The sequence below is a fragment of the Aquarana catesbeiana genome, linkage group LG10 (assembly GCF_042186555.1).
Source record: "Aquarana catesbeiana isolate 2022-GZ linkage group LG10, ASM4218655v1, whole genome shotgun sequence".
Lineage (NCBI taxonomy): Eukaryota > Metazoa > Chordata > Amphibia > Anura > Ranidae > Aquarana > Aquarana catesbeiana.
Window position 1 is genome coordinate 14,791,918 of NC_133333.1, and position 11,961 is coordinate 14,803,878.

At 42.6% G+C, this 11,961-nt stretch overlaps 1 protein-coding gene across 1 annotated transcript; it reads right to left on the reverse strand.

The window, feature by feature from the left end:
- Nucleotides 1–2,973: 2,973 nt before the first annotated feature.
- LOC141111485 (E3 ubiquitin/ISG15 ligase TRIM25-like) lies at nucleotides 2,974–4,677 on the reverse strand. Its single transcript, XM_073603776.1, has one exon. The coding sequence runs from the start codon at nucleotides 4,675–4,677 to the stop codon at nucleotides 2,974–2,976; it is 1,704 nt and encodes a 567-aa protein (XP_073459877.1).
- Nucleotides 4,678–11,961: the final 7,284 nt, after the last annotated feature.

Genomic DNA, 11,961 nt, shown 5'->3' on the forward strand with positions numbered 1-11,961 from the left:
TGCTCACATCATTTGTAATAAAAACATCTTTGCCATTCTGACGCTTCCCTCCAACCACTTTGCATATTATTTTATATATACTGTGATTCTGTACTTGCCAAATATGCTGCAGAAATCTCCCTCCACTGGCTGCAGTGTTTGGCTGCAGCCATTTTTGTGGGCAGCTGAAGCTGCTGCCTGTTCACTTCCTGGATATACACAGACACACAGAGGCACGCCTCCAGCTCTGCAGCTCTCATTGGCCCTCTTATGACTCATCCCCCCTCCATTCCTGGCAAACTCTCACCAGAGTGAGAGAGAGATCTGTGCATGATGTCATAAGCCTAGGCTTTTTACCAGACAAGAAACAGGAGGTGAGCTGTCTAAGGTATTTACTGTCAGAAAAAAAAAATGTTTTACTATCCAAAGTTAAAACAACAACAAGGGCAGAAGATTTAATAGATGCAAAGATGAAAAAAATGACTGAAGGTCCGCTTTAACTACTTCTAGTCCGGGCCTTTCTGGTACTTTTTGTTCACATGTAACAATCAGTATTTTTTTCTAGAAAATTACTTAGAACCCCCAAACATTATATATATATATATATAGATAGATAGATATATATATATAGATATATATATCTATATATATATATATATATATAGATATATATATCTATATATATATATATATATATAGATAGATATCTATATATAGATAGATATAGATAGATATAGATATAGATATCTATCTATATATAGATATATATAGATAGATATCTATATATAGATATATATAGATATCTATCTATATAGATATAGATAGATATCTATATCTATATATACATATAGATATATATAGATATATATCTATATCTATATCTATATCTATATATATCTATATATATATATATATATATATATATATATATATACATATCTTTTTTTTTTTAAGCAGAGGCCCTAGAGAATAAATTGGTGGGTTTTTCAATTCTTTTATGTCACACTGTATTTGCACAGCAGTTTTTCAAACACAATTTTTGGGGAAAAAATACACTTTTTTGAATTTTAATGCAAAAAAAAAAAAACACAATGCGTAGCACAACATTTTTGTAAAATATAAAATACGAGGTAACACTGAGTAAATAGATACCACATGTCACGCTTTAAAATTGCGCACGCCTGTGCAACGGTGACAAACGACGTACATTTTACTATTCATAGGCGATGTTTTAAAAGCCTTACCACTTTAGATTTACAGAGGAGGTCTGGTGCTAGAATTACTGCCCATGATCTGACATTCGCGGTGATACCTCACATGTGTGAGACAATCGCTGTTTGCATGCGTGCAGGACCGACTTGTGCCTTTACCTTTGCGTGTAAGCACAGGAGGACGGGGGCACTTAATTTTTTTTTTTTATTATTTATTAATTTATTTTACTTTTTTATTTTTACACTGTTGCTTCATTTTTTTTTACCACTTTTATTGCTGTCAGAAGGAATGTAAACATCCCAGTGATAGCAATAGGCATGTTACAGGTCCTCTTTTTTGAAGAGATCTGGAGTCTATAGGACCCCAAATTCTTCCTTTGCACTTAAAGCATTCAAAACACCAAGAGCATTGTTTCTAAATGCCTTCAATTTTCAAAAACTAGTGCTAATGGTTTCTGAGTAAACCGGAAATTATGTCATGGCTTCTTTTTTTACTATTACAAACAGCTGATTAAAACTTTGCTTGGTTGTCTAGTCAGCCGACTGAGGTGTTGGCTGGTCCCGTCAGTGGAACGGGAGAGCCCGAGAGAGAGCCCTGAAAGGTGACAGGAGGGGGGGAGGTCCCCTCCCACTGCTTGTAATAGCAATTGAGCGGCTAGCGAGCCGCTCCAAATGCTATTACAAGAGAGCTGACTGCTGGCTCTAAAAAAAACAATACCCTGGTGATGCCTTCAGCTGCATTTCATCCCAGTACAACCACCGAAAGTCCAGCGACTTATGGGAAGTGGTTAAGTTGGACTATAACGTGTAAGGTGTCTGTAGTTCAGCTACAATTTAGAACTTTTAATATAGTTACATAGTTAGTCGAGTTGAAAAAGGACACAAGTCCATCTAATTCAAGCATAAAAAAAAAAAAAAAAAATCATACAATCCGATATACCCAAACCTATATCCACATTTGATCCAGAGGAAGGCAAAAAATCCCAGCAAAGCATAATCCAATTTGCTACAGCAGGGGAAAAAATTCCTTTCTGATCCCAGAGAGGCAATCGGATTTTCCCTGGATCAATTTTACCTATAAATGTTTGTACCCAGTTATATTATGTACATTTAGGAAAGAATCCAGACCTTTCCTAAAGAAATCTACTGAGCTGGCCAGAACCACCTCTGGAGGGAGTCTATAATACAGTTTGGAACTGTGTTTCCTTTAATGTATTTAGACTTATTTATATTACTATTATTTTTAGTAGTAGTATTAGTAGTACCGTTATTATTATTATTATAATTATTATTATTATTACTATTAGTAGTAGTATTAGTAGTATTATTATTATTTAAAATGTATTTGTTTAATGTATGTATGGAAACAATGTTCTTTATATCCATGCCATGGTCAGTTCTATTTTAGACAATTTGGACCTTTTGATAATACCCCAGAGAGGGGCTTCAAGTTCAACAATGCATATTTCTAATCTCTTACTTTACAATTCTAAACAAAAAGGGAACTACAATCCTTATATTTTTACAGTATATACACAATTTAAAGAAATCAGAAGCATAATCGAAATTATTTTATCAGCCTTTGTTAATGTTTGGAACTCTTTGATTCTATACATAGTTTGTAATTATGTAAGCTCATGGAGGCACCCATAAAGCTGCTGGTAGACCATGCCTAGGTGGTGGGTCTCATGGGGGGGGGGGAGTTCAGGAGATGTATTTTTTTTTACACATGGCAAGGAAAGCTCTTTTACACAAAGGCAACACATGAATTTTAATATAAGATCTAGTTTAAAATTTTAACGCGACCGCTGCCTTGTACACTGATCATAAGATGGAGGGGCTGTGTGAATTCGGCAGAAAAGGTATGCAGGTGTTGGATGGGATTACACAGGTCATAGAAGGACAATTGGCCGGCTTCATAATCCAATTTAATTTTGATTCCATGAGAAGATAATTTCCGTACCCATTTTATTTCACCGAATTCCTCGTAGCAAAAAAGTCCAAACTGTATTCCCCAAATATCTTCAGTCAGTGACTGGGATCTCCTTCTATCTATACCGGGGTAACACATCCCTATAAACAAAGAGTCCTCTGTTTTCTTACTGACCTCCATCTCTAGTTCATGCTTTCCGGAGGAAAACCCTCTGGTGCTTAAAACATGAGAACTCAGAAATCTCTCCAAAGTTTCTGGTCGACTTTGATACTTGTCTGACCTGGAGACAGTTTTCCGGTCATTTGAGATAATTACATTTTTACTAGCTGTGTTGACATCCAGTAAAATTTCTAGGGGGCTGATCCTTTTTCTAGTAACTGGTTTTGGACGTTTAGCTGGGATTGTCTCGGCGGGGGGTGATATTTGTTGCAAAACTTCTATCTGTGGCTCATTAGTGACATTTTTATTTCCAAAGTTTGGATTCTTATTGACTGCAGGGGGTATTGAATGTTGAATTTTCTGCACACCAACACCTCCCTCAGCACCCTTCACAATATTTGATAGCCCTGAATACAAGGTCTCTAAGATCACATCCTCCTTCAGACCACCTACATCATTGATCAATTTGCTCACTATATCCCTGTCCAAGTTCTTCTCATCATCTAACACTTCAAATGAAACATCTGGAGCCTGTAGGGCAGATAATGACTTCGTTTTTTTACTCAGCTCCTCGGCTTGAATGATCTTCTTATGCAGTTCAGTCAATTGCTCCATATGATCGGAGACTGATTGTGAGATCTGCTGCTGTTGCCTGGAGATATCAGTCAGTATTCTCTTTTCTAGATCCTCTTGTTGTCTCCTGATGTCTTCCATTAGGCCGGCCACTCTCTCAGTTGCATCTTTTGCTGTTTTATCTATTTTCTTCTTGTGGTTCTGCAGACTCTGGAGCATTGCTTCGGTTTCCTCCTTCTTGGAGGAGAGTTTCTCGTGAATTGTGTTCAGATTTTCTGCATTCTGATGCGAATCGTCATTTATTATTCTCATTTTATGTCCATTGTGGTCGGAGATCAGGCACTGTAAACATATACGCGTATCGTCCTCAATGCAGTGGTACTCCAGGATCTTCTTGTGGATGGGACACTTTCTGTCCTCCAGGGAAGTGGTGGGATCGGTGAGGACGTGTTCTGGTCCCTTGTTGTGTGCCTCTTTGTGTAGATCACAGAGAAAAGCATCGCAGTGTAGACACAATGCCACAGCAGGTACAGGAGAGGTGACACAATTACTGCAAAAATGTACAGGTTTGCATTCCTCCAGTTCCTCAGAATGGAACAATGCAGCGATGCTGGCTAATATTGAATTCTTCTGCAATTCTGGACGTTTCCCAAACTTGTGCTTACATCTTGGACAGGAATACTCTCTGTTGTGTTGGTTGTCAAATATTTCACTGATACAATCATGGCAGAAATTGTGTCCACATGTCAGCATGACGGGTTCTGTATAAATCTTCGTACAAACAGGACATGTCACCTGGGATCTGAGTTCTGGAGTCGCCATCGCTGAAGACAGAACAAGAATGAAGTAATGTCGTTAGGGAAGAAGATATAAAGACAGTTGATGGTTCTTGTCTTGCAGTGAATTTTATTACTTTGGTGAACCTTGTCCTAACAATATCACATGCGGAAAAGGATAGCACAAAAACCAGAGAAGATAGAGTTTATTGAGGTGCATTCTGTTAACAGTGCAATTCTCAGATTTATTGCAGTCTTGTGTGATACCCTTTAGATAGTTAAGAGGAAGTTGAGTTGAAATCCCTAAACATTGCATATTTACCAACCTATTGTAAAATGACGGCCGGGCAGGACTTTCATCGTTCTGGGTAGACGCCCCCCCCGGACATATGACATCCCCCCCAGAAGGCGCCTCATGCAGGCCTGTGCAGCCATGCTGTGGCACGATCTGTCACTGGCTGTGTCCATCGGACACAGCCAATGACTGATCACTGTACTGTCCTGCTGCCGGTACCATGTGATCGATGTGAGTAAAACAAAGCAGATCGCATGACAATTGTAAACTGTCAGGGCTGGGCTCAGCCCTTCCTTCTGTAAGCTGGCCACTCAGCTGTTGGCTAATTCCCAGCTCCTATCTCTCCATAGTGTCTCACCTGTTGATGATATCCTGCTCTTCAGTCCTGTCTACTTAAGCCATCCAGCCCAGATGATCTCTGCCTTTGCCTTGGTCACATCTCTAGAGACTCTCTCCTGTGTTCCTGTTAAAGACTTGCTTGGCTGACATTCCTTCTGGCTCCAGATCCTGCTTGCTGTTCTACTACGCTCATCTCTGGTTCCCTGATGTTTTGGCTTGTCTGACTATCCGTTCTGGTTCCTGAACTCTGGCTATGTTTCGATTACATTTACTCTGTTTACCTTTTTATTACTATTAAACTGTACAGTACTGATTTAACTGTACTTCTGTCTCAGTCTGATTCATGGTTTCTGACATAAACAATGAATGGCTTCCTTTCATGCTATTCATTGTGTACAATTGTGTTGATAGCTGTGATTGGTCACAGTGATTACATGGTACAGACAGGACCAATCACAACCCATCTGTACCATGTGATGAGCTGTGGGCAATCACAGATAACCACAACAATAAATACTGAATGAATAAATATAAGTAAATTAATAAATATAAGCAATCACAATGTGTAAAAAAAATCCTGCTCACTTCCCCAGAGTAGTCCAATGTTTAAAAAAAAAATCATAAATATATAAAAAATAAATTACAAAAAAAATAAAAAATAAAATAATATATCTTTTTACATACTGTTAGCAATCAGTGTCCCTGATCACTGCCATACCAATTATATGATGACACTGTACTACATTAGTGACAGTATGTTTAAAAAAAATCTAATTGTAAAAAACAAAAGAGAAAGTTACAACTTAAAAAAATTCACAATGCCTCTTACTAAATACCGTGGTCTGTCTACTTTCCAAAAAGAGGGCATTTTTTTTGGGGGGGGGTATATGCTTTGTCCTGACATTTTTGGGATAATGAGATAAACCGTCAGTACGTTAGGATTATTCGATTTTCAGATATATCTTTGTGGACTTTCCCACAGACTAATTATTAAACACTGATTTTAGTTATTTTCACCAAAGAAATGTAACAGAATACACCTTGTCCTAAATTTATGAAGAAAGATTATTTATTTGCAAAATTTTATAACAGAAACAAAAAAAACGCTTATTTTCAATATTTTTTGTCTTTTTTAGTTCATTCAACAAAAAATAAAACCCCCCAGTGGTGATTAAATACCACCAAAAGAAAGCTCTATTTAGTGAAAAAAATATATATATAGAAATTTAATATGGAGAGTGTTGCATGACCGCACAATTGTCATTCAAAGTGCAACATCGCTGAAAGCTGAAAACCTGGCCTTGGCAGGAAAGGGGTGAAAGTGCCCAGTATTGAATTGGTTAGTGTAGAGGACACCTGGAATAAATACATTGAACTTGGCGAGAAGTTCCTCTCTGGGTGTCCTCTCACCTGGTTTGATGGATCCCACTAAAAAACTCGCTTTTTAGTATAAAGATGTATCACAACTTTCATCTAGGGCCACTCTTCATACTGGTCACATTCTCTCCAATATAGATGTCATAAAAAAAAAATGTGCTCAGTTTCAGGGTCTTGGCAATCTTCTTATAGCCTAGGCCATCTTTATGTGGAGCAAAAATTATTTTTTTCAGATCCTCAGAGAGTTCTTTGCCATGAGGTGCCATGTTGAACTTCCAGTGACCAGTATGAGAGAGTGAGAGCGATAACACCAAATTTAACACACCTGCTCCCCATTCACAAATTGTAACGAGTCACATGACACCGGGGAGGGAAAATGGCTAATTGGGCCCAATTTGGACATTTTCACTTAGGGGTGTACTCACTTTTGTTGCCAGCGGTTTAGACATTAATGGCTGTGTGTTGAGTTATTTTGAGGGGACAGCAAATTTACACTGTTATACAAGCTGTACACTCACTACTTTACATTGTAGCAAAGTGTCATTTCTTCAGTGTTGTCACATGAAAAGATAGAAGAAAATATTTACAAAAATGTGAGGGGTGTACTTACTTTTGTGAGATACTGTAGTTTAGTCTCTGCAAAAAAACTGCCTTAGAGGAATTCAGAGAATGTAACTCCAGCTGAACTATTCTGTGCTATGTCTGTCAAAGAGCATAGAACATGGAGCAGTTGAGCAGCTGCCCTTAGCACTGTGATATCATGTGAGAGTGGAGGAGCACCATACGAAGGTTTGGGGGGGAGGGAATTTGTGTTGGGATGGGGAATTTGGGGGGCGGCAGGGGATAAGATTTGTTCTAGGAGGGGAAATTTGGGGAGGCGTGCTAGGAGTGGTGATTTGAGGGCATTTGTGTAGGGGGGGGATGGGGGGAAGAGGATTTGTACGAGGAGGGAGAGTTTTGGAGGGTTTATGCTAAAAAAAGGTAATATGGTGGCAGGCCCGTCGCGACAGGACAGGCAAAACAAGCAATTGCTTGGGGCCCCCGAGCTGGCCTGGGGCCCCAGCCGCGCCACCGCTTCCTATAAGCTGCAGCCTGTAGCATGGCCGAGCTTCTCTTCCTTCCTCCTGCAGTCCGCGCGGTACAGGACTCAGGAGATTCAGTTTCCTGTTCCCGGCCGGACTGACAGGAAGTGCACACACTGAGTGCTCACTTCCTGTCAGTCCAGCCGGCCGGGAACAGAAAACTGAATCTCCTGCCACGCGGTACGCGGTAGGGAGGGGGGTTAAAAAGAACACGAGGGGGGGGGCAGTCATAAAGACCCATTTAATAATAAAAATATGGTAGCTTGCTGACCATAATAAAAACAATTACCATCTTACAGTGGTGTTTTTTTTGCAAATGTTCAATTGTTGAAAATGTTTAAATCTTATGCACATTATATGCAACAGCAGTATTTGCACTGTAAACCTTTTTTATTTCTATAAAGTGCTGATGAACTTAAACTGTATCGCTTGGCTGTGATTCCTGTAGGCTTTGCGTACGTGCGGAGGGGGGGTGTTGGGGGGGCCTCCATGTCCATTTTGCTTGGGGCCCCCAAATTCCTTCAAACAGCATTGTATGGTGATGGTGGTGGGGGGGGGGGTTGTGCTAGTAGGGGATTTTTTTGGGGGGGAGGGGATTTGTGCTAGAAGGAATGATTGGGGGGATTTGTGCTAGGAGGGAAAATGTAGGGAGAATTTGTGCTGGGGTGGGGGATTCTGGAGTAGAGAAAAAGTATTTGTGCTCAGAGGGGAAAGTGGGTAGAACATTTGAACTGGGGGGATTTTTTGATGGGGGGTGTGGATTTGTGCTGGAGGCATATGGGGAATGAGATGATTTAAGGCAGGGTTTTGTGCTGGGGGCATATGGGGAATGACAGGTTTTAAACCAGGGGGTGGGGGGGGCAAGGAAGGGGATTTCAGCGGGGGGGTGTATTTGTATTGGGAGGAGGGGGAATTTATGCTTAGGGGGTAAGCATGCAGATCAGTGCTTGATTTCTTTTGGAGGGGGAAGGGGATTTTTGCTGACACATAATGCTTATACATCTTGGGGGGAAGGAGGGGTGAAATTTGGCCTAGGCTCCAGATGACCTTGTCCCGGCATTGCTTGTGCCCTTAAGTTTAGAAATGTAGAGCAAGCATTAAGCTTGTACCACTCTTTGTTTTTTTCCTCATAGTGGGCACAATTCACCAAAGCCTATCACATGTGGTATTTGGGTCAAATGACACATTTTTCCCAGATATCACATGAAAATATGGAAAATTTCAGTTCACTATCCTTTTATGCGGTATTTACCTCAAAAAGCAAAAGTGCTCCCTAAATACAGGGTAAAACAGCATTAAAGTCAATTCACTAAGGGAAATAAAGAAATAAATGCATGCATTAAAGAAGTAGTGGTCTGGGCGTGCAAAATTTAAGGAATATATGAAATTGCAGCTGGTTGTTAAGGAGCCGGCACCTGCCACATCCCTAACAACTAGTTTCTAAATGACTGTCCCTCATTATGCATTACAAATGAAAGAGCCCCTATCCTGTCTGCACTTGAGGCTTCTTTGTAAAGCGAACACTTCAATGTACATAACATATTTTTTACAGTTCATGTTCACAATTTTTGTGACCATCCATGTCACTCCCCTTGTGAGAACAATGAAGTTAAAGCGGAGTTCCACCGAAAAATGAACTTCCACTTTTTGGAATCCCCCCCCCCAGTGTCACATTTGGCACCTTTCAGGGGTGAGGGGGAGTAGATACGTGTATAATCCAGATATTTGCTCCCACTTCCGAGCATAGATAGCCGTCCCTCTGGGTCCCAGAAGACAGCAGGGACCAGTGGGATCATGCAGCGTGACTCGTGCTTGCGCAGTAGGGAACCAGGCTGTGAAGCCACGGTCAGGGCCAGATTTGTCACAAGGCCACCGAGGCCAGGCCTCGGGGCGGCAGTGGTGCAGGGGCGATGCCGCTCCTGCGGCGACTTCGCGGCCGCCCCCCTTTCGGGCAGCCCATTAAAGCCTATTAGGGGCACTGGCACCAATGCCCGTAGAAAAGATGGTCGCGAGCCGACCACGCAACTGCGCATGCGCCGTTCCGAAGCCGGCCGGGCTCGGGAAAGCTCGTACGCACTCGGCCGGGCGGCGCATGCGCAGTAGCGTGATTGCGCAGCCCGGCGCCATTTTTGAAAAAATCGTAGGTAGTAATGTGGTGCGGCGGCGGGAGAGAGAGATGACATCTCTTATTGCCCGCACCGCTGTTCCTCCATCTGATGGCAGGCAGCATGGCAAATGACATCCCAGCTGGTGGCAGGCAGCGTGGCAAGTGACATCCCCAGCTGGTGGCAGGCAACGTGGCAAGTGACATCCTCATTTGGTGGCAGGCATAGTGGCAAGTCACATCCCCATCTGGCGGCAGGCTGCGTGGCAAGTCACATCCCCATCTGGTGGCAGGCTGCATGGCAAGTGACATCCCCATCTGGTGGCAGGCAGCGTGGCAAGTGACATCCCCATCTGGTGGCAAGCAGCGTGGCAAGTGACCTCCCCTATCTGGTGGCAGGCAGCGTGGCAAGTGACATCCCCAGCTGGTGGCAGGCAGCATGGCAAGTGACATCCCCATCTAGTGGCAGGCAGCGTGGCAAGTGACATCCCCATCTCGTGGCAGGCAGCATGGCAAGTGACTTCCCTATCTGGTAGCAGGCAGCGTGGCAAGTGACATCCCCATCTGGTGGCAGGCATAGTGGCAAGTGACATCCCCATCTGGTGGCAGGCAGCGTGGCAAGTGACTTCCCTATCTGGTAGCAGGCAGCGTGACAAGTGACATCCCCATCTGGTGGCAGGCATAGTGGCAAGTGACATCCCCATCTGGTGGCAGGCAGCGTGGCAAGTGACTTCCCTATCTGGTAGCAGGCAGCGTGGCAAGTGACATCCCCATCTGGTGGCAGGCATAGTGGCAAGTGACATCCCCATCTGGTGGCAGGCAGCGTGGCAAGTGACTTTCCTATCTGGTAGCAGGCAGCGTGACAAGTGACATTCCCATCTGGTGGCAGGCAGCGTGGCAAGTGACATCCCCATCTGGTGGCAGGCAGCATGGCAAGTGACATCCCCATCTGGTGGCAGGCAGCATGGCAAGTGACATCTCCATCTGGTGGCAGGCATTATGGTGAGTTGAACTATTTCATTTTATATTACAATGTAATGATAGAAATAATGTTTTTCAATCATCCTGACACCATACCAACCATGGTGCCAGGGATGATTGAAGCACTAACACCAGCGATTGCCCTGAAAAAGAAAAATCCTTACCCCTCGCGCGCTTACCCTGAAGTATTTTCAGTCTGTACAAAAGCCAGTTATTTTCAGTGTTCTCATGTGTGGAGATATGTTTTTAATTGATCTATTGTAGCAGTCATCGATAAAGGACGTGAATGGTGGTGTGTGTGTGTGTGGGGGGGTGGGGGGGTGGCATTGAAGGATTCAGCCTTGGGGCGGCAAAGGGAGTAAATCCAGGCCTGGCCACGGTGTCCTTTTTCCTGGATTGCGTGCCATGCTGGCTACCCAGCATGCACCTGCCGATCTCGTGCATGTGCAGTGCGGTGCTATTTTGTTCAGCTTGGCATGGTACAGCCATGCCAAGCTGACCAAGATTTTCCATAGACGCCAATGTTAAATGTTACTAGAGCCCTGCCATGCCAAGCTGACCAAGAATTTTCATAGACCCCATGCCAAGCTGACCAAGAACTTCAAGGAGCCAGTGCAAAACCTGAAATGACGCACGGCGCCGCGGCCCCCTAGAGGAGGAGGGGAAATTAGATATAGGCATAAATCAGGTAAGTGTACAGAAAAAAAAAAATTAATTGGCAATTCATTTTAAGGATGCACATTAGTGCTGCAATGGTGAGGAGTGAAAAATGTGCTTGTAACTCCGCTTTAAATATGTAATGTTTAGTTCAGCTCAACTTCATCCTAACTATCTAACTTTCTTATATGGCATTTTGAAGAGTATCACACAAGACTGCAATAAATTAAATCATTGTACTGAATGCCCCTCACTCAATAAACTCTATCTTCTCTGTTTTTTGTGCTATTCTTTTCCGCATGTGATATTGTTAGGACAAGGTTCACCAAAGTAATAAAATTTGCTGCAAGACAAGGACCATCAACTGTCTTTATATCTTCTTCCCTAACGACATTACTTCATTCTTGTTCTTACTTCAGCGATGGCGACTCCAGAACTCAGATCCCAGGTGACATGTCCTGTTTGTACGAAGATTTACACAGAACCCGTCATCCT